Source organism: Papilio machaon, chromosome 19 (assembly GCF_912999745.1).
Source record: "Papilio machaon chromosome 19, ilPapMach1.1, whole genome shotgun sequence".
Classification (NCBI taxonomy): domain Eukaryota; kingdom Metazoa; phylum Arthropoda; class Insecta; order Lepidoptera; family Papilionidae; genus Papilio; species Papilio machaon.
The window spans coordinates 6617477-6641117 of record NC_060004.1 but is presented as its reverse complement, the minus strand read 5'-3'; the positions used below and the strand labels follow the sequence as shown (position 1 = coordinate 6641117).

The window sequence follows — 23641 nt, the reverse complement described above, 5'->3', positions numbered from 1 at the left end:
AAACTTATTTCGAAACGGAATTAAATTCAGGAATATTACAAAATAATAATTCCAAAGTAATTAATTGGATTGATGAAAATGATGGAAATTCGAAACTGTTTAAAGAAAATTTTGTATCAAAAATGGACAAAAATATAGAAAATGGTAATTTTTTTATTTTATTTGTACATTTAATGTCGGTTTCTGAGAACAAATTTTCTAGTATAAAACACTGTCATCCTTATCTTTGACAGAGTAAAGATAAAAGTATGTTTTAAATCAGGGATTCCCAAACTATTTTGTACAAGTGTCCCCCCTTTTCCAAAATGAACTGTTACCTCAGACCCCATGGTCAAATTACCTACTTTTAAGATCAATTATTATTATTATTCCTTCTGACTTAGGTCAATAGAAGACAGAGTAAGAATTAGCAATGCTTTAATTTCTATATCGACTCCTTTGGGAATCCCTGAACGAAGGTTTTAGTCTCAGAAACCCATTGTTAATGTGTTAAGATTAAATATAGTTCTTATTCTTTCAGATCCTAAATTAACGAAAAAAATAACAATACCGTTAATCAGATGCGATGAAATTCCTTCTTGGAAAAAATATTACAAAAACCACAGTATAAATATAAAACATCTAAAAAATAAATTATGCCCTTTAAAAAATATAAATAAAAAAATTAATACATCAAAAATATTACCAAGAAGACAAACTAGGAATAGTTGTAATTCGATTCTTTGTAATACAAATTTATCCATAAATTTGGATGGATTATCAGAGAATTTTCTTAGAAATGATAAAAATAAACGTTTATTTAAGTTATGCAAACAATTGTCAGTGAATTTACATCGATTTACAAACGAACAGAGAACAATGTGCAGGAGAAAGAAAAAAATTAAATTAACAGATATTGAAGAAGTCAGGAAAATAAATAGCACTATTCTGACGGCAGAAGTTGCTCCTGTCTCGGTAAGATGCCTTTTTTTACTAATTTTTATATGTTTTCAGGAAATTAAAATTGTTACAGACCGCAATTGCATATATGTTGCCTACCTATAATCGACAGGGGAGGGGACGCATATAAATAGTATATATCCTTCGTCAAATTCACTTCCACTTACCATCCTTTGCTTATGTGAATTAGGGAAGGGAAGGGGATTAAAATGCTTGTACAAATTATATGTATAGTCTAACCAGGAATATATAAAGTTCTGTTAATATTGAATCTTTTTCATTCAATTTTCAATTATATTTTCTTGTTTACAGATTAGCAGATGTGATTCACCATCTGAAGGTATGTTTAAATTTTAAGTTTATGACGATGTGACAAAATAACACCAATTTTTTAATTAAAAAATAAAATTGACTGACAGAATAGTAATATAATTACACCTGACTTGCCCAAAATCCATTTAATCGTTCATCCACATTTATAAAAACTACATAAGTGCGAAAATATTGACTTTTGATGGAGTAAAAATATATACGAATAAAAAATACTTTTTTTTTAGTTATTAGTTAAATTTTTTCTTTCAGCGGATTCGTTTGGTATTTTTAGTGAAGAGCCAACAAGAGAAATAACAAATTATAATGTTATCGATGCTTTAGAACTCGATGAACTTTTTAAAAAGCTGCCGGTGTGTACAACTATTATATCTTAATATAAATGCGATTGTTTGGATGTATGGATGGATGTTTGATCTCCAAAACGGCTCAACGGATTTTGATGAAATTTGGCATAGATGTAGAACAAGAACACAGATTACGGCTATAGACGGAGTTGCAGGCGGCAGCTAGTATATACAGTTTATAGATACAAACATAATATATGGTAATTGTTTCATGTCTTGAAGCGTAGTATATTTACAACTAGCCCTCGCCCGCGACTTGAATCGCAGAATTAAAAAAAGTAGCCTATGATATTCCAGCGTGCATTAGCTACCTTTCTGTCAAATTCCCGTGGATTTGCGAACACACAGACAGACAATTATCTGCAACGCAAAATATGATTTTTTTTTCCATATAACAATTTAGGCAATACTAGCTATCACCTGCGACTAGGGTTGCCAGAACGCAAAACCTACTAGCTGGACAGACCAGCCAGTTTGGCCGTACATTTGGGTAGAAAGGACACCCTGTATTATTTAGAATGTTGTCTCAGTATTAATAGGTACACTCTCGTTTGGGAAATGTAAAAAGCCTAACAAAAGTCGGAAAACCGTTTATTTTGGCCGGACACGCAATCAAAAAACCTACCTATGTCCGGCTTTATCGCTTGGCAACGCTACCCGCGACTCTATCCGAGCGGTATAAAAAAAACTTAACAAATAGTCTATGTGTTCTTCCAGACTATGTTCTACATGTGTCAAATTTCATCAAGATACATTGAGCCGTTCTAAAAATACTTTCTAACAAACATCCATCCATACATCCAAACATTCGCATTTATAATATTAATAGTAAAATTTTTAATATGTTACATATTAAGTTGGAAAAAAATAACTGCAATTTTTTAAGGTGTATTTAGTAACGTTACGTTTTCAGGTACCACCTTTGACGCCTATAAATTTAGACAAATCAATGGAATTGTCAACAAATACTTCATCCGCGTATGTTTTATATTTTTTACACTAATTTAATATACGACAGGATTACTCATATTATTAGGTCGTTCGGAAAGTCATTTCGTTTTTCCTAGATTTAGGATTCGTGTATTTTCGATGAAGATGCACCACCTCCTCGAAAGTCGGTTGGAGCTGATAAAAGCATTATTAAACATAGAAAAAAAATACTTGAGAGGTGTGTTGGGACACCCGGATGGAACGAAATTCCTTTCGATTAATTAGTGAAGGAACCAATGTTTATTCTATGAATAAAAAACTTAAGTCTTCACAAGAAGTACTTTTTATTTCTATGAATTTTCGTTATATATTGTCACGTCGTTGCCATGGTGAAGTAGCGCTCATTCGTCGTTAACATACTTACTATAGCAAAAGGTGTCGTGACAACTTTTCGTAAGAATTTTTTCCGTCTAGCCCCCTTTCACAACGCGCGATAAGGAACTTCGTTCCAAAAACATAATGACTTTTCGAACAACCCAATATATTAAAAGTATACTGAGAGTGTAACATTTAAACCCCTTTTCCACTGAGGAGATGTTAATTTATATAGTAATCGCGGACAAGCAATTTTATATAAATTAGTGGTAGCTTGCGGCTATTTTCTTAGTGGAAATAAGATTTAAGAAGATCAAAAGTGACATTTGATATATTTCCAGAGCACTTTGTCATAATGATTCGGAACAAAATAAAATAAACAAATCCAATGACAAGGTAGATGAAAGTTATGACGAACTCAATGATAAAATACTAAGCATCATTATGAAAAGTCCAGTAAGTATTGAAAAAAAGCTTTAACTAGTATTCAGAGTGCAGGAGACCTAATTTTAGTTACCATTTTGTTATAAAGAAATTATGGAAAGGTGAAGTTTGGTGGAGGAGAAGCATAGGAAGAGGAGAATATCCTCTATCTGTGCATCTCCTTCTCCGTTGATTAAAGGTAGGCAACGCATCTTCAATTACAGATGTCTATGGGTATCGTTCGCTTCGCTATTTCAGCGAATTCATATTGCCAATATAAAAAAATACTGTGTACTATAAACATTTTTTTATGTATATGAAATCAATAATAATTTGAGTTTCACTTCAGCCATGTTTTAAATTAAATAATTTATAGGTCCACAATCAATCCAAGTTACCAGTAAATGTGATCGCAATAAGAGATTCCAGCGACAGTGATGATAATGTAAGATTTAGCGCAGTCATAGATATGATGAACGATAAAAGAAAAAAAAGACAAAACAGAGAAAGAAATACACAGAAGCAATCGAAAAAGAAAAGAAAAAGAAAATCGAAAAAAGATAACACCGAATGCAAGGAGACGGAATGTACCAATGCATTAGAAGAATGGGGAAGACAAAAGAATTTAACAAAGAAATATTTTCAATTACCAAATGTTACATCGAAATCTTCAAATGAATGTGCAATACAAAATACATCAACAAATTCCAGCAATAATAATATTTTACTATCAACTAATAGTAATCCATACACAAATACAAGTCAATGTATGTCTGGAAATCAAAACACGTCTACACTACCCACAGACAAACCGAGTCCTGTAATTGACCTAACCGATGGTCCAGATAACACACAATTAGACCAAAATAGTGATAACACACCTATAATCACAAACGTATACTCATTAGCCACACATACAGACAAACAAGATGAAGTTAAACAACTAAAAAAAGTGATAACACCAATTTTAGTGCCATCCAGTAATATAAATATGATAAATACAGATTTAGGTAGTTTAACTGGAGTTCAAGTAGCAAATGTGGGTAGTGAAATAGTTCATAGTATACCTCAAGCGAATACATTAGTGCCTATGAATGTACCTGGACAACAGATTTATGTACAACAGTCTCCGCTGGCTCAGTATACAAGTGAAACTGCAGGTAAGAAATACAAACTTAGTATTTAACAACTTAAAAAAGCTCTCACTACACAGATAAATAGTTAGATAGGACCTGATACTAAGGCAGTTAATTTAAAAACCGCGTGCATAGTGAGGAGATTCCTATCTCTGTAGTCCTCACCACTGGTTACTTGAGTCATTGGATTCTGCAGCCGGTGGTATACTATTTTTTAATTGTATAGATAACTAGCTGTCGCCCGCGACTCCGTCCGCGCGCAGTTAAAAAAAATGGGGGGGGGGGTTTATGAAAAATAGATGTTGGCCGATTCTCAGACCTACTGAATATGCTCACAAAATTTCATGAGAATTGATAAACATCCATCCAAACTTTCGCATTTATAATATTAGTAAGATGGATTTGAGGGTCGTATTAAAGATTTTCGGAAAGTTAAGAATTTCTAATCGAAGTTCTAAATCTGTCCAGTGTTTGGTGAAAATTTGTTAAATATTTGCAGGTCGAAGTTTTGTAATAATTCCAAAATCGCAACTAATGGATGGCAACACTTCACTACTGTTGCCTAATTTGAAGATTGTAAACGCATCTCTTACATGCAACCCGGTGGACCACATACAGCGGATGATGGTGCCTAATGACACCCAAGGTATGTCATCGTCAGCTCACTTTACGTCCCCACTGAGGGAAGCTTACCCTAAGTTAGGGGTGACTAAGCCAACCAATTATATACAACTATCTTTGAAGGATAAATGTACATATGTAAATCAATGGCGGGATTCGAACCCATAATCTGCAGGTTACAAGACAAGTGCTCAGTACTGAGCCATCGATGCTAATTTATATGACTTATTTTTTTTTTTATTTCTAGACAGAATATCGAAACTCGAACTTTAACTTAGTTTAAAGAATTAAAAGCGAGGTATTAAAGAATTCATGGCTTAGAAGTATTGATTTTTTAAATGAAATTTAATGTACTTTGTTGGAACTTAAAGGCATAAGGATCTGTTCATAAAGACGGGGGCTGAGAGCAGATTTATATCGCATATAAAAATTTAATAATGGTTTAATTTTACATTTCACGTCTTCATAACACTTTCTTTTGATAACAAAAGACATGCAAAGTAAAATAAACCTTATTTCAATAGTATAAAGCTTAATTTTTTTGCGATAAAAATCTAATCTGCTCTCCGCTCCTGTCAGTCTGAACAGACTCTGAAGAACGACTATGAAATATCTATAATCAGCTTTAAAGCTAATCGAAAACAAATATCATTTAAGTTCATTATAATATAAATTGTAATTAAAAATTACTTGCCCAAAAAAAAGGAATAAAATATTTCCATTTTCTATATCTGCAGTAGAAATCGAACCTACACCTGCACCGTTGTTATTAATGCCATTGATGCCACTGGACCTATGGGTGCAAGGGAAATCTGTGAAAGAACTTGTCATATTACAAATTGATGCTTCAAAACCATCCTGGACACTTACTGGTGGTCACACTGTTGTCACACTTACGGACTATACGTGTGAATCACCAATTTACTGCAGTCTACCTTTATCAATGAAAACTAGGTAGGTTCTAATTGAATTTATTAAAAAAAACACTATTTGGTCATTAAAAAACCGCTTGTCCGCTATCAGTCAAATACTCTTTGGCCCAACGTATAAAAAAAAGTTACTATATTATTTGTTAACTAGTGCTCAATCGCGAATTTGTCAGCGCTGTTAAAAAAAGCAGTCCAAGTTACTCTCATACTCATAACCTACTTCCCTGTAAATATCGAGTCAAAATCGGTCCAGTAGTTTTTGAGATTACCAGGAACAAATATGGATTTACGAACAGAGAGACAAACAATTAAAATATTTTATTATAATTAGCAACACTTGCGAAGTATATATTTTTTTCGATATTCATATTTTTAAATCAATTTTATCATATACTAGCTGTCGTCCGCGACTTCGTCCGCGTTGAATTATAAAAAAAATAATAAGTGGCCTATGTGTTCTTCCTGACTAGGTTCTATATCTGTGACAAATTTCATCAAGATCCGTTGAACCGTTCTGGAGCTACCTTCAAACAAACATCCATCTAAACATTCACATTTATCTATCTATATATATAAAAGAAAGTCGTGTTAGTTACACTATTTATAACTCAAGAACAGCTGAATCGATTTGACTGAAAAATGGTGGGCAGGTAGCTTAGAACCAGGAAACGGACATAGGATAATTTTTACCCCGTTTTCTATTTTTTATTCCGCGCGAACGGAGTCGCGGGTAAAAGCTAGTTAGTAATATATAGTAAGTTAAAGAATATAATTATTTCAGAATTATATTTCCACAAGAAAACAATGGCACCGATGTCTACAATCCTCTTACTTTACAAATATATGATAATGTCGCAAACGGAACATCGCCATTTGCGAAATGGGTGAAATCAGTAATAGATAATACTGAAAATGATTACATTGATAATTGTGCAAATAATTGTAACGTACCTGAAACACAGACCAAAGTTGATGATAAATGTGAAATTGATAGACCTGTATCCAGGATAAAAGTGAAATCCTTCGCCAGATTGACTGAAATGCAAGATGGTAAATTCATAGCACCAGAAAGAGTTTGCCTACAAGATAGATTATATATGAAGGTGTCAGAACAACCTCTCAAATACGCAAAGGTTAGTGAAACAAAATTTATCCCAGCTCGTGATTATTTATTAGAACACAATTTCAGGTACTTGTGAGAGTAAACTGTGGACGAAAATAACCACTTTAGTTTTTTCCATCCATCCATACATCTTATAGATTTCATCAAAATCCATCTACTAGTTTAGAAACAAATAAAGATTTACAATACTATTTACTATCTACTATTTTTTTAAGGGCCAATGTGCAAATTGGCAACTTTACAGTAGAGGCTTTCAAAGTTTCAACCATAAAGGAAAATATACCACATAGGTCATTTTACTTTAGCAAAAAATACACATTTACATCTGTAAATGTGTATTTGTGTTTAGTGCATGTTAACTCAAACTAAGAGGTAACTTTAAACATAAAAAAGTAAAAATCGTCAATTTGTTACTTTGGCCCTTTTACATTGGAACTATCGATAGCCTATGGATGGAAGAACACGAATCATTTGACATCAAGAGTGACATTTTGTTTACTTGACAAGCTCTACAGAAGATTTTAATTTAATTTGTAAGAAAATATTTCTGTCCGCTCTAAAATTTACTTGAATCTATTTTTAACCAGGTTATAACTGCGTTGTCGAGTTTAGAAGAATTCCTCAATTTGATGTCAGGAGATGTACCATTAAAGTTATTATCCAAAGATGCGACATGTTTTGATTCATTGCAGTCAATAAACATTAACCATAAGTACTGACTCGCCTGACGAGTACTTATTACCAAGACACAGTATCATTCAAGTTGTTAAGTTCCCAATTTTGACAGTAGAAACCAACCCTTAAGGACTGTTCACAGACACGCAGAGCATTGCAAATTTTTTTTTGTATATAAAATTGAACTTTATTGGATTGAAACAAGGTTTACTTTTACGTATTTTTACGCTTGCTATTGAATAATTAAATCTTGTTTTAATTGTGTAAGGTTAAATTTTATTTGCGATAAAAACCCGCTCTCCTCTCCGCCCATGAATGTAAACGGACCCTTATATAAGGTAGACTTAAATGATTTTAAATTTTGGTTGTAGTAAAGATTTTTGGAACGAAGTTCCTTATCGCGCGTTGTGAAAGGGGGCTAGACGGAAAAAATTCTTACGAAAAGCTGTCACGACACTTTTTGCTATAGTAAGTATGTTAACGACGAATGAGCGCTACTTCACCATGGCAACGACGTGACAATATATAACGAAAATTTATAGAAATAAAATGTACTTCTTGTGAATACTTAAGTTTTTTATTCATACAATAAACATTGGTTCAAAACACTAATTAATTGAAAGGAACTTCGTTCCACCCGGGTGTCCCTTGACACCTCCCAAGTTTTCAATTTTTTTTATTCTTATAGATCACTTATTAAGGAAAAAAATATAGAATTCACATTTATATTTATAAGTGGTTAAACTTTTTTTATATTTTTTATTGTATAACATTGTTGGTTGAATACAAAATTGAACATTCTGCCAAAAGAGGTGGCATACTGACAACCAACACCTTTGCCTTTTTGTTTTAAAAAAAGATCGTATTTTTTAAAGTTAGTTTATTTTATTATTAGTTTTAGTTGTTAGTTTTAGTTATTAGTTAAAAGTTAGTTGTTTTCTTTTTGTTTTAAGTAAAAGTAGAAGAGAAATGACGCGGTAAGTTACCAACGTTATGTCGTGAATATAGTTTTATAGAATAGTTATTGTATAAAGTTTAAGAAAAATTGTTTTTAACAACGAATAAAAATAATTTTTAGCTTCAATGCTGCTGTTTTCAATTTATACATTGTTTATATGTTATTTTTGTTATGAAATTGTATTTATGTATTTGATTGTAAGCAAATTTCAAGGAGATATTATTATAATATAAAAATATTATATACAAGCTGACGCACGCGACTCCGTTTGGATTAAAAAAACAATTAGTAGCATATGTGTTCTTCCAAATAACGTTCTACATCTGTGACAAATTTCATCAAGATCCGTTGATCCGTTACCGAGATATCTTCTAATAAACATCCATCCATCCAAACATTCGCATTTATAATATTAGTAAGATTTATTAGATAAAAATAAATATATAATTTTTCTGTGAATTAATTGTTCTTTGAATAACTTAGAACTAGAAGACAGACATAGTTTTTATCCCATTTCCGTGGGACATGAAACAAAAAGTTTTTATTTCCGCATGGACGGAGTCGCGTGCAGAAGTTAGTATGAAATAGTTAAGTTTTATATATTTACAATATGTTATGCCTTATTTCATTATATATTATATACATAATATAATTACGATAGGTTTATTGTTGAAATGTTTTGGAATCTCTCTTAACTTAGATATTTCTTGTTCCCTAAGTTTCTTAGTAAATATGTATTAGTATTTTATATAACATTAGTATGTCAATTTTTTTCAGTTTTGATATAATCTTTTTTTTAAGGGTAATCCATTAAACACGTCATTTTTTTAACAAATTTTTGACCCTCCCTCTGGTGAGATGAGATGAGAGTTTAGACCACCCCTCCCTCTATACCTAAAATCACGTGTATTTTTAGTACCTTTAAAGTTAAATTGAAATTTCCAAGATATTATTAAATTATATTTTAAATAAATTACGTGATATTTTAGTCCCCGCTCGTGATGTTTCGTGATTTATTTCGCCCCCCTCCCTTCACTTTCGAACTGTGTGATTTGGATGATTCCAAAGTTATAACATATCGTTGTTACATCTTTACAAATGTACCTCTATAGTTATACGACTAGTTAGATAGTATGTCAAAAAACATTCTAAAAGTATTTAAATCCGAATAAACTGTGTATCTGCTGTCGAAGCACGAGTATACGTTTCGATTGAAATGCTAACCGTTGGTTTCTGAGACCAAAATTTCGAACAAAATGTTTTAAACAGACTGGTCTCAAAAATCCACTGTAAATTAAGTAAACTAACGCAAGTCAAATTTCATACGTACCGGCCATTACAATATTTGAGTTTTTTTTACGTTATTTTGTTAATATTGTGAAATTAATTGAAGTTAAATTATAGTAGCATATAGTTATTTCATAAAAACTTTTTTACTTCAAATAATTTAGAATTTACTAGTTTCAGCGTAAACTCTATTTTGTTTTTTGTTTGGAATTTTGTGTGGACTCATATTGTTGATTTGTTTCGCCGAAAACACATTAAAAATGTTTCTCTTTTTGTGATTTTTCTTTAATTGTATTGAAAGTTGACATTCACTTATAATACATTGATTGTTTATCGGTTGATAATAAACCATTTGTAAGTATTTTTAGAACCGAAACTTTTTTATAAGTAAAATATAAATTACAAATTAAATTATTATAGTTATTTGTTAATTGTTTTTATTTCTCCCAAAACCAAATTTAAAAAAATTCTTATGCAGTGCCAGTTTTAGCACTATCAATGCCCGAGAATTTTACAGCGTCCCCTTTTTTGCCATGCCTATGGGGAGAGGGGGCGTTAACAGCATTACGTGGGACTGTGTAATTTGCAGATCTGTGGTGCCCTTAACCAGCACTCTGGGCGGTCACCCAACTGCGCCTTACCTTAATCCTAAAATATGAAACGAAAGAGACATGCTATTCTATTACTGCCTACCCCGCTGTGTTACAAGCTTTAGTGTTACTATCTACGCTACGCGTAGATACATAAATTTAAATATGAATTTTCTTTGAGGCAATCTTTTGTTTTGAAATGTTTCGTAAAAGACGCGTGGTTTGCATCGCGCACTGAAATATCTGCCGTGTGCCGGCAAACTGAATTTGCAAGCAATCTCCTACATCTCCCCGCGGTACTAAATCTCGTTTTTACAATGACTCTTTATAAAACGTGGACAACTAAATAACCCTAAAAGGAATATATGTGCAAAAAATCTATGTAGCCCTTTAATGCAAAAGAAAAAGCTCTCTATTATGTTGGGTTCGATTCTGATGGATTTCATTCAATATTGGATGGTTCCTCGTTAGATATTGACCATAATAAAATTACCAATGAATACTGCAAAGTTTCCCTAATTTATTTAAAGTAACTGTCGCCCGCAACTCTGTCCGCGCGGAATTTTAAAAAAAACTTAATAAGTAGCCTATGTGTTCTTTCATACTATGTTGTACATCTCTGTCAAATTTCATCAAGATCCGTTCAGACGTTCCGGAGATACCTTCATATAAACAGCCATACATCCATCCAAACTTTCGAATTTATAGTATTAGTAAACTTATGGTGGCAAACGAGCAAGCGGCCACCATAATTCGCCGAAATAGCGAAGCAACCACTGCCCATATCCGATCCAATTGCAGATGTGTTCCCTAACTCTAATTGACGGAGGAATGTCAAATCCACTTCCCCTTCCCATCCTTTATTTATAAGAAAAGGGTGGGAAGAGAAAGGGGACTCCGCCACTCAAAACATAATTTAAAAATAGTCGAAAAAAATACTTTCTTAATAACCTACGTCTCCTTAAAGGATAATGTAATAATTTTCCGTGCTATTTCTACAACACTTCATATCTAATGCGTTATGACTCCCCGATCACCTGTGTCCTGACTTCGCAATCCACGACCGTAGACGATGTGTCATTCTGAACAATCTTTTACAACCCTGCTTGTGACACTTAAATATAAAAGTTGTAATGTATCTTGACATTAAATAACAAATAATGTTGAATAGAATAGAAACTAAACAATAAATTAAATATAGAGGAAAGAATTGTAATTTTATATTGTCGAGAATAAACAGACATTATTGCATAAATTTCGAAGATTTTTCACCATTATTTTACTCTATTATTTTAAATAACTGTATTCAGTTCTTTGACACATTTAAATGTGTTAATGCATAATGAAACGTCTTGTTTTTATGCAAGAAAATGGTAAAAGAAACAATTCTAGAATAATGAACATAGACTAAAATTGTATCCAGCACTTTTATAAATTGTACGAGAAATTTCTCCGGTCGATCCGATCCATTCCCGAAAGAAGAAAAGATTTAAAAATGTATAAATTTGTCGAACAAAATAATAGAGACTAGCTTTTACTCGCGACTCCGTCCGCGCGGAATAAAAAAAAATGCACACAAGAGTAAAAAGTTCCTATGTCTGTCTCCTAGTTCTAAGCTACCTCCCCATCAATTTTCAGCTAAATCAGTTCGACCGATCTTGAGTTATAAATAGTGTAACTAACACGACTTTCTTTTATATATAGAAGTTTAAATAGAACTCTTCATTTTTAACTTAAAATCAAATGTTCGTTAACCTAATTGTTTGCCATTTAAAAGTTAAAGCATGAATTCTTTTAGATATTTGATTACCTCATGAAATGTCGATATTTTTTAAACGTGGGCTTTCATTTAATTTGTCTCAATAAAGTGGACACTGAAATCACAAATAGATGGGACTATTATTGTTTTATGTGACTGTACAAACGCCCAAGGGAGATAGATAGGGTACCACTAACACCGTTTAGAACCACTAAATTAAATAAAAAAATTAACAAAAAAAATTATCAGTATAACAAGTTTGAAATATAAAAATAAAATTAATAATCACTTAGTATTAAGTTATTGTTATGTATTTTTTGAACATTTTTTATTATTTTTTTTTTTCGATTCGAAATCAATTACAGATTATAATATTTTATATAAGTAAAATGTTCTCATTTCTTTGACATTTTTATGTATAAAATCTACAATATCTTAGGCGTACAATAGTTGCTCGTTAGCTTCTATGTTTTAAAAATATTTTTCCTAAGTTATTCGCTACGGTGTGAATGGTAGCCGCATCAAAGAGTTTGTCCTTTGCTTAAATATTTTCCATTGAATGTTTGTACTTCAGTTGCCGCCAGAGGGCAGGACAAATATACTTTAAGGATAATTTCTTGCTTCTAAATATATTGTATACGAATATCAGAAATGTTTATAGAAATGTTTCCTATTTGCTGTGAATAAATAATATATTGTTACTATTTATGTACAACTAGCTGTCGCTCGCTACTCCGTCCATGCAGTAATAAAAAATAAACGTATCAAGTAGCCTATGTGTTCTTCCAGACTATGTTCTACATCTGTGCCAAATTTCATCAAGATCCTTTGCGCCGTTCAGGAGATACCTTCAAATATCCATCCATCTAAAAATTCGCATTTAATAATATTAGTAAGATAGGATATGTAGTAACTCTAAACTATAGCAGATTTGACCGAATTAAATCGTTTCAGCAATGATAGAATTTCAGAAGACAGACCTAATCGAGTTAGAAACGATGGCCAAGTATGAAATTTAGATAACAGTTGCTTGGTGGGGGCCCAAAGTAGTGAATAACACATGAACAACGTCATTTCACCAAAGTTGAAAATTTGTAGGAAGAAAGTCCTAATGCTAATTAATCTCTCTCGCCCTGCCTAGCTCGTATCCCACAAGGTGGTAGGGTCGGCTTTTCCAATCAGTTTCCTCCACCTCGCCCTGTCCTCGACATCTTCATCTGAGACTTGGCACTCACTGATGTCCTTTAGCACTACATCTTTCCATCTAGTTTTGGGTCTGCCTCTTTAGGGCCTAAGCCCCTAATAATAAAAGCTGATGTTGCCAAACTATTAAAATTACTTACTCATTGAATTTTTTAATAATTTTCTATGATATATATTATTGTGTTCGTTTGTGCCCTAGGCTATGGTCCATTGTGCCCTAGGCTATTGGCGGGGCTGCCGTTCTGGAGTTCACAGCCGAACTCTGTTTGTTTCGGGTATCCTCCCTGGTAAATGGTTCTGTCTGAGGCGCAGAACACTGTGGACGCTACGGGGATATATGTATATATATATATATATATACATATATCCCGTCACTATATATCACTACGTCACTATATATATATATATATATCATAACGTCTTAATGTCATATATCCCCGTAGCGGAGCGTCCACAGTGTTCTACGCCTCAGACAGAACCATTTACCAGGGAGGATATTATAGGTATAGATCAAATAACCTAGTTTCATAGATAGTAAAATTGTAGATACATAGTCTTTCTCTACATTCGTATATTTGTTTAATACTAGAGTTGTTTATGAACACGTGCTTAATAGTTTGGGAATGGTTGTGAGATGCAGGAAGCTTATCCAGAGAGTTACATCAGATCCTTTAGACAAAGTATCTTTTCGATTAGCGACATCTCTGACCGAAAAGTAAAAAAAAGTATGGAACTAAGTAACTTTTGATATGTCAAGAGATTGTCACATATTTATTTCTATATATCAACATATTTTGACGATTCTACTAGCTATAGACGGATAAAGTTATCTAATACGGTGGTCAAATTTAAATAAAATAACGACAGCACACTAGCGCCCCTCAGTCAATGTAAAAAAACTGTCAAAATGTCTTTGTCCTACTGTATCTGTCTTCTCCTTTTCTTATGTTGGTTTCGCATGTTTTCTGACAGAACTAACGGCGATAGTACCTCTCTTACCGGACCAAATATCTTTGACTAATTGAAAGTGACTTTGTCTAGGAGCAGGTAATAATGTAAAAGCAAAAAAAAACAATATAAATAATTTTCATTTATTTTCAGAAACATAATGTAACTAAATACAATAATTATGTGACTAGTAGCATTACAACTTGACGTATAAACCTTTATTAAATAAATTATTAAATTACAAAAATCTACTTGGCGGTAAATCTTTTTTATATTCTTTTGGGCAAAGATTTGTAAACATATTGTATTCAATTTTTCATTCTATTTTAGACAGAGACAACTATATGTTTTAATAGCAGCAATGAAGTATTCAAAAGGATAAATGGGTAAAGTTTAAACATCAAGTAATTGCACGAATCAGATTTCCAGCCTTAATCCGACTCGTACGATATTTTTGTACACTCACATTTAATAAATATTAGCTTAAAAAATTATGTAAGAGTACAAAAGAAGGATAACATTTTTTACTATTATTAAATCCTGTCTGTCCGTTCTATCAGTTTCTAGAGTGTTATTATTATAAATACATTATTACTTTAATAGATTATATTGATTCAGTTCCAGTCTGTTCGATGTGCGATATAGGTCGTGTTTGAGATATAGCAATTAATCTTTGTAGTCCATTTTCTCCGCTGGCTCTTGGTCTATTCTGTAACAACAGTTATTACATATGTAGATCACTTTCAAAATGAGATTTTTAAATAATAAAAGGACCTGTAAGCATTGTAATGATGAAAGAATTTTCCCAAACTATTAGATTAGTTTTTTTTTATTTATCGTTACAAATTTATTCCTCATTATACTCGTATAAGACTAGTTAACACACTGAGAAGAAAAAGTGAATATTTTCTAGCCTCAGCCTCATAATATTTTTAATATTTTACTAGAATTAGTATTTAAATAGAAAAACATTCTTTTGCGTTACCTAAATTAATAAAAAGATTGCTAATATTTATCTATCTTCTTGAATTACTTTAAACTATATGTGATAAAATACTTACCTGTTGTATAAAGATTTAGACGAATGTTGTAGCGAGCAGAGCGGTGCGAAAACTTGAAGTTCACATAAACGCACAACGTTCCGCCACGTTACACCTTGCGACGTTACATCTTGTGACGTTACACCTTGCGACGTTACATCTTGCGACGTTATATCGCGCCACGTTACATCTTGCGGGGTCAGAGTACGCACAGCTGGTTCCGACCGCTTGCCATATCTGCTGCCCATGAAGAACCTGTGAAGATTGAGTTGTGTAAACAAAGTGTTACGGATTTTGTAGACTTAAGACAAGTAAGTTTTTCTTAATTGTTGTATTCGAAATAGCACTTAAAGTTGATACGAAAGAGTTCCTCATTCAGTTATAGAGTGTCAATTATGCTGGAAAAAATATAGTCAAACTTTTCAAAAATTCGAGTTATAGATAAGTAGTACTACGGGTCTTTTTAAATGCGGCCCTACTGCAAGCGTTCAACATGGAAACGTCACCTGTCGTTGCGTGGTGCGATCATTCGCGGAGAGGAGCGGCCGTAGCGCGATCCCAGCACGAAAGGAGCCGTCGCCACTAACGTCAAAAACAAAAATTAGGTATTTAAAAAAAAATCAACACTGTAGATAAAGTCTACGCTTAAAAATTAACACGGCTGAAGCCTGGAATAGTTTCAATAGTACAAATATTAGTAATAAATGTCCTTACATTCAGCACGTTTATAAGTATCAGAGCGCGCGAGTGCCGCACACAGCAGCGCCAATGCGCACGCGCACCGCCACATCTCGCTATCGCCTGCGCTTTAGTACCCGCTGTTAGTGACGCACCACACACTGTGTGCAATTGTTGAATTGGTAATTGTTTCCTAAAATTATATTAGATATTATATTAAAAGTTGCTGGCAATGTTTAAAAATATTGAGAAAAAAAAGTTTTTTTTTTCTAATTTCTTCAAACTATTGTAAAAATGACAGTAAGACACTGTTTAAATAAACACGTGCCTTAACCCTTTAACCGCCGCTGATAATAAGGTTGACACATGTTTATGCTAAAATGTAAAAAAACTAGTAAAATTACTATTGTAGTTCAAGTAGGGTTGGCGACAGGCATGCGGCCGGCCGTAAAAACTTAAGCCAAAACTTTAAGGTTTATAAAACCTTGTGTGCCGACCCCACGTGAGTGGGAAAAGGCCAGGGAGATGATGACTATTGTAGTTCAAGTAAACTTTCAAGGTTTATCTAAACCAGTGAAATTATAAAAGAATCTACGAGAAAAACTTTGTAAATCAATTTTAAATAATTTGTAGTATAACTTTATTCAACTTATTAGTTGTATATAAAAGGTGAAACTTTTTGGTCGCAACTAACGAGTATGAATATAAATATATAACAAACCAGTATTAACAAAGGTATCTGGTATAATGTGATTATCATAAACTTTTCGTTTACAAATAAAACATACCTTTGATAACTTTATAACTTAATTAACATATGTATAACCGAGCAGAATATTGAAGGGACTGGTTATTTATAAATTGGTAAAGTTATTTGTTAAATTAATAGCAAATATTGTACATCTCTTTTATTGTCAGTTCGTCGTTATCCAAACGTTTATTTGATTTAATTTTCTTGCATTTTAATATGTTTATAATTAGTATTTTTACTAATCAGAGAACTTTCGACTTAAGTAAACAAATAGAGTATATTATAATAATATTTATATTATTTTTAAATTAAATTCATGTTAGAAAATTATTTTGTAAAACGATCAAATTAAATAATGTTTGCATTATTTATAAATACCAAATGATTTGTAGTCCTTTTTAAAAGTAGTCACCTTCTACAGACGAACAAGTGGTCATTTGAATTCGATAAAATACCGAAGTGACGTCTACTATGCATTGCTTGCCTTACTACCTTAAACGGAAATAGGGGAATAAATCCTTAAAAGAGAGAGGATAATTTACCTTTCCTTACTTTATTTACTTTTTATATTTTCCCAAATCATTAATAACCACGTTGACATCCATAATATCACCGGCGATTAAAGGGTTAAAACTCGTGTTTTAAATAAACAGAGTCTAACTGGATTTTTTTGAGTAATACAGCAATTGTTTATCTTTGTTTATTTAAGATGACTTGTTAAGATTTCGTTGCAAAGTTAAAAGAATAAAAAAGATTTGCAATCAGCAAACAAGATGGTGGCAGCTGCAAACGGAAGGAAGTCGCTTTGCGGAGCTCACGGAAAAATCCTATACTATTTTACTACTGCAATAGCCAACAATCAATCGATCGATTTTAAAGCTTATTGTGAAGCAGTAAGGTTTAGTTCTCTTTAATTTTAGGTCGGCAGCTTTCCTCGTTAAAGACTAAATCAATTATCCTCATTTAAGACTTTGAATTTACAGTAAAAAGAATATTTTTGTCAGTTTTGTAACTTTACAATATTTTTAGTTTTTAAAATACGATTTAACTGCCATTTTACTCAAAAGTTTTTTTTTTTTAATTAAAACGTTCTCTCAAAATTTCATATTGCTACGTAGACTGTTTGTTTGTTATGTTCGTAACGTACAAAATAAACAAAACTGTAAGAGTGTTTAAAAAAAATCTTTACTCATAGTAATGTATTTTCCACACTTCTATAGACTATACTAGCTGTCGCCCGCGACTCCGTCCGCGCTGTTAAAAAAAAATGAAAAATAGATGTTGGCCGATTCTCAGACCTACTGAATATGCTCACAAAATTTCATGAGAATCGGTCAAGCCGTTTCGGAGGAGTACGGTGACGAAAACTGTGACACGAGAATTTTATATATTAGATTTAATATTGTTCTACTTATTACTGGAAAAAAAATGACAGACATTGTTTAGTTAAACATGTGTTTTAACCTTTTGACCGCCGGTGACTGATATGAACGTCAATGTGGTTATAAAAAAGTGTGTAAAACACTAAAATATGTATGACTGAAACTGCTTCTGTTATAACTGATATGTTATTTATCTGTCAAGATTTCACATTTCAATAAACATAATTGAAACAATAAGTTTCTTTCAGCCACCATTAAAAAAAGTCACGAACGAAGTCGGAACGAACCGTTGAATTATCTTGTCAGTTTTACTGGACCGTAGTATGTTAACTTGACATATTAATATCAGAGATAGGTTATAAGTTTAATTAAACTAAGTTACAGCGCGGCCTCACTTAACGCTCACTTAACTACACAAGTACTGATTACACTGATTTATTATTATTATATTAGATTTTCGACGGCGGCTGATTGATAATCTAAAACCAAAAAAATATGTGTCCTCTGTAGGATTTTTTTTGTCAATTTTTATTTTTTCTTCAAAATATAATTTGATAATATGCTTTGTTTGACGCCTTTTCCATATTTGTAATGTTTAATGAAAACCTTAATGAAACAAATTTAAAGAAAAAAAATATCGTACACCGGTTTTGCTTGACATATATATATTTACCTAATTAAAATAATTAGTAATTTTGCAATTTACACAATATGTAATGTTTTTTTTTATTATCTTTATATTAAACTAGCTTTTACCCGCGACTCCGTCCGCGCGGAAAAAAAAATGCACACAAGATAAAAAAGTTCCTATGTCCATCTCCTAGTTCTAAGCTACCTGCCCACCAATTTCCAGCTAAATCAGTTCGACCGATCTTGAGTTATAAATAGTGTAACTAACACGACTTTCTTTTATATAGAAGATGAATTCTTGTCAATCTGAAATCTTGTTTTGTACTTTACTACTAACATTGTAATATAGCCATAAAAAATACTTTGAATGGTAGAAATAAGTTAGTAAAAAATACTTTTTCGTAGTTCACATAAAATAAAATTCTATCAATTAGAATAAAGAAGGAATAAATCAATTGTACTGTAAAAGATTTCAACGCGTTGTGTTGAAGTTTTGGAACGAAGTTCCTTATCGCGCGTTGTGAAAGGGGGCTAGACGGAAAAAATTCTTACGAAAAGTTGTCACGACACTTTTTGCTATAGTAACCATGGCAACGACGTGACAATATATAACGAAAATTCATAGAAATAAAATGTATTTCTTGTAAAGACTTAAGTTTTTTTATTCATAGAATAAACATTGGTTCCTTCACTAATTAATCGAAAGGAACTTCGTTCATCCGGGTGTCCCTTGACACCTCTCAAGTTTTTTTTAACTATGTTTTACTATTGTAACTTTATTAAATTTTGAGTAAATTTTTCTTCGCTATCGCTAGTTACTTTTTATAACATATATATTGTTTCTAAATTAAGGTTAACCGGTGTATAATTTTCTGAATATATTTCTGTATTAAATCGGTTTTACAGATTCCTTTGTAGGTTGTATCATTTGCCGTAAATAAAAATTACTGTTAAATAATCAAAATTTAAATATTAATAATACTTAATTAAGTAAATTCAGATTATTATTTTTAGCGGCTGCAGAATTTTTTTACATTTTTTTTTTGAAAAAGATTTAATAATGCTGTTCTATTATTATTTATTTACTGGTTACTATTTTTTATATTTTATACTAAAAAATATTAATAATATGCATAATTACACAACACGTGAGAATTTTATTAAACACAGACGTCTCTAAAAATAAAAAAATCACCTATTATATTAAAATTTGTTTAAAAACGTACAACTGAAAAATAGCTTAAGATATTTTCAGACTCACCTGTACCTCTCCAGAGAAGTTGAAGGAACAAGGCTACAATGCAGGCTCCGCCGTGAGAACCTCGCGTTATATGTCCCGTGTTTCCTCCCACCAGGACGGGGACGGGGGAGGACAGTGGGAGGGCTCACTGCCCTCCCCCGCACATGCCCCGTGGACACCTTGGCAAACTAAAGCAATGAAATTTTCCTAGAAAAAGAGCTCAGGTTCAATTTCAATTTTGTGTAATTCACTTTTCAAAGTGGTTTGTAGCAATTTTAAGGTTATTTAATGGGTTTATTAAATTTGAAGCTAATTTATTTCGAACTGTAAAATAGTTTTTTTATTTTCTATTTGATTTAAGTTTTTTTCGTACAATCACTTTGAACGACCAGTAAATCGAGATGTGTTAACTCAATCCAACAAAGTAATAAATTGAATTTCCATTGGAAACTGAACAATTGCCTGCGAGAACCGCTCTGTCTCGACAAGGCTGACCATCCCTGAGCCGCGATCCTGCACAAAAAACCCCCGAATACGTGGCTGCGCCGGCTGGGAGGATGAGATTTAGTAGAGCTCTTACCCGATCTACTCGTTACCTGTGTAGAAACGGACTCCCCCATTGGAAGATGTACATAATGATTTTATATATTTTTTGATGGTGACATACTAGCTTAATCAAATTTATAAATAACAAGCTTTTGCCCTTTAGCACTTAATTAGTAGTCTATGTCTTCTTCCAGATTATATTCTACAGCTATGTCAAATTCCATCAAGATCCCTTGAGCCGTTCTACAGATGCCTTCTAACATACATCCATCTAAACTTTCGCATTTATAATATTAGTAAGATATGTGTCGATGCCGTCACCGGACGATCACACGTGAGTTAACCCGTTCTTAATTAATTAATTATTACGTCTCACGAAAGTTTAAACAATTTAATATACAATTCCTGGTCATTTCAGTCATACACATCTTACGATTATACATTTAAAATATTCTACGAACTTTCATTGCTGGAAAAATTCAATGATACCTTAATAACTAAGCTTCTTTGAATTTAATGATAATTTGTATTGCCTTTGATGTTCTAAGAAATATTTCTACTCTTTATAAATTAATGCCTTCTTTTAAAATAATATCTTAGGTTTCATTTCATTAGAGTCGCTTTCAATCGTTGATTTTGTATGCGGAACTTGTTGCAGTGTTCATTTCTAAGATAAAAATAGAGATTTCGATACTTTGTCCTATGTTTGATAAAACTAAAATAACAGTTTAGGACTGACATCTACATGAAATGAAAAAAACCATCTGTTTAATTCGGACAGAGAAAGGTATCCTGGTCTTCTAGGCACTTTGGTACCTTTTAAAACTCTTAAAGCTCGCGCCCTAGGTATTATCTAGGTATTCGTATATTGATCCTACGGATAATCCGCATCACTTTACACAAAATGACATAACTGATCAGCTTGTCGCTAATAAACTTTTCAACTTTAAGTCTCTGCATACAGAAGGCAACGTACATCTCCGAAACTAAAGTTGTATCGTAGCGTCGCGAGTATCACGGTCCGTGCGTTCGTATACATATCTTTGAATCGTCGAATCGAGTGGTTTATTAGGTAAGTACATCATAGCGACTTTTTCTCAGCGATCTTGATTAACATGTTGCGAGTCTAGTCTTTTCGACCAAGAAGCACAAAGACACATGTATCCTTCATTTAATTCACAGGTCATGTTACCCTTTTAAGAGACGGAAAGTCCTTGGTCAAAGAACGAGCAATGGTTGGATGAGCGTGAGTATAATTTATAAAAACAAACAAACTCCTTTGCCCACGTCGCGTCGGTGGAGAACGATGCAAAATATTAATATTCATTAAAAAACTTTTGGTATTAACAACTTATTTATATTATCCAGTTGTTTTAATCCCTTTAATATTTGGGATAGCTTTTGTTTATATTTGAAAATTATGAATATGAATGAATCAATATTTTGGGACATATTTTGACTTCAGTCAATTTTTAAAAAGTAGGTTAAAAATGTTTTGCGGCTACCTTAGTATATCTTAAGGTTTATATGTATTTCCTTAAATTATGTGAAGTTATTTAAATTGAATTTTTATCAGATAATCGTAATTAATTCAATGTAAAAAGAACTTTTTTGATGTCAATAAGACATTAATTTTCTATTAAAAAACCCTAATCTTACTAATATTATATGGAATATTTAGATGGATGGATGGATGTTTGAAGATATCTTCAGAACACCTTAACGTATCTGGATTAAATTTACATGAATATAGAACAAAATCTGGAAGAATACATAGGCTACTAAGTTTTTTTTTTAATTCTGCACGGATGGAGTTGCGAGCGACAGCTAGTGTGATATAATTTATTACGTGAAGTAGGAACTAAAAGGAAATCATGAAATTAAAAATTTTTTCAATGTACCACTGATCCTCTTTGAAATACATTTCCTAGTAAATTGCAGTCAACTTTTCTTAATTACCTATATATTTATACTAGCTATCGCCCGTGACTCCGTCCGCGCGGAATTAAAAAACAAACTTTATAAGTATCCTATGTGTTCTTCTTTTATATGCTCTACATCGATGCTAAATTTAATCCGGATACGTTGAGCAGTTTTAGAGATACCTTCAAACAAACATCCATCCATCTAAACATTCGCATTTATAATATTAATAATATTGAAATGTTAATTTTCTTGAAGATTTTACAATTTTGTTCAATAGACGTACCGCGTACATTCCAATACTTATTTTATGTCAAGGAAGCTCTTTTAATTTTGTTACAGGTTTAATATCTACACAATATGTTACTAGTGCTGCCACCTGTCGTACATTGTCGGTAGACATGATTTTTGTTCTTTGGTTTTAAAAATATAGTCTGTACCACTCGTTAATACGAATAAGTTGTTTTTTTATTTTTATTTAAATATAATCTTTTTAAAATTAAATTAATACTAATCAGTTTCGTTTCATTCAGTAAATTCGTCAAGAAGAAATATTGTATACCGAATCATAACACGTTATTTTATTTCAAACTAGCTATCGTCAAAAAAACTAATTAGTAACCTATGTGTTCTTCCAGGCTATGTTCTATATTTGTGCAAAATTTTATCAAGATCTGTTAAGCCGTTCCTAAGATACCTTCAACAAACATCCATCCATCCATCTGAACTTTGGCCTTTAGTAAGAAGTAAGATAGTAACATAAGTTACTTAAATTGCTTTCAAATATACTGGGAAACAGCAAAAACGTTTTGTATTTTATGTGAAAAATTAATAAGAAAAATATTTTGAAATGTTTATTAAAGGTACATAAACATTTT

At 32.1% G+C, this 23641-nt stretch overlaps 2 protein-coding genes across 3 annotated transcripts; one reads left to right on the top strand and one right to left on the bottom strand.

Annotated features, from left to right (window-relative positions):
• Window positions 1-668: 668 nt before the first annotated feature.
• Window positions 669-8187, top strand: LOC106715583. Of its 2 annotated transcripts, none has more exons than XM_045682459.1 (10): window positions 669-954; window positions 1252-1279; window positions 1522-1622; window positions 2530-2594; window positions 3263-3377; window positions 3721-4504; window positions 4980-5126; window positions 5842-6055; window positions 6812-7163; window positions 7741-8187. In XM_045682459.1, the coding sequence occupies exons 1-10, from the start codon at window positions 859-861 to the stop codon at window positions 7870-7872; spliced, it is 2034 nt and encodes a 677-aa protein (XP_045538415.1). In that variant the 5' UTR covers window positions 669-858; the 3' UTR covers window positions 7873-8187. The 2 variants fall into 2 exon arrangements, with proteins under 2 accessions (XP_045538415.1, XP_045538414.1); XM_045682458.1 differs by having other exon boundaries at window positions 5839-6055.
• Window positions 8188-15239: 7052 nt separating this feature from the next.
• LOC106715599 lies at window positions 15240-20472 on the bottom strand. The gene is made up of 5 exons (XM_014508920.2): window positions 20316-20472; window positions 16328-16484; window positions 16120-16195; window positions 15635-15868; window positions 15240-15282 (listed from the first exon to the last, which is right to left on the bottom strand). Exons 2-5 carry the CDS (start codon window positions 16401-16403, stop codon window positions 15240-15242), a joined length of 429 nt encoding a protein of 142 aa, XP_014364406.2. The 5' UTR covers window positions 16404-16484; window positions 20316-20472.
• Between the last annotated feature and the right edge of the window lie 3169 nt (window positions 20473-23641).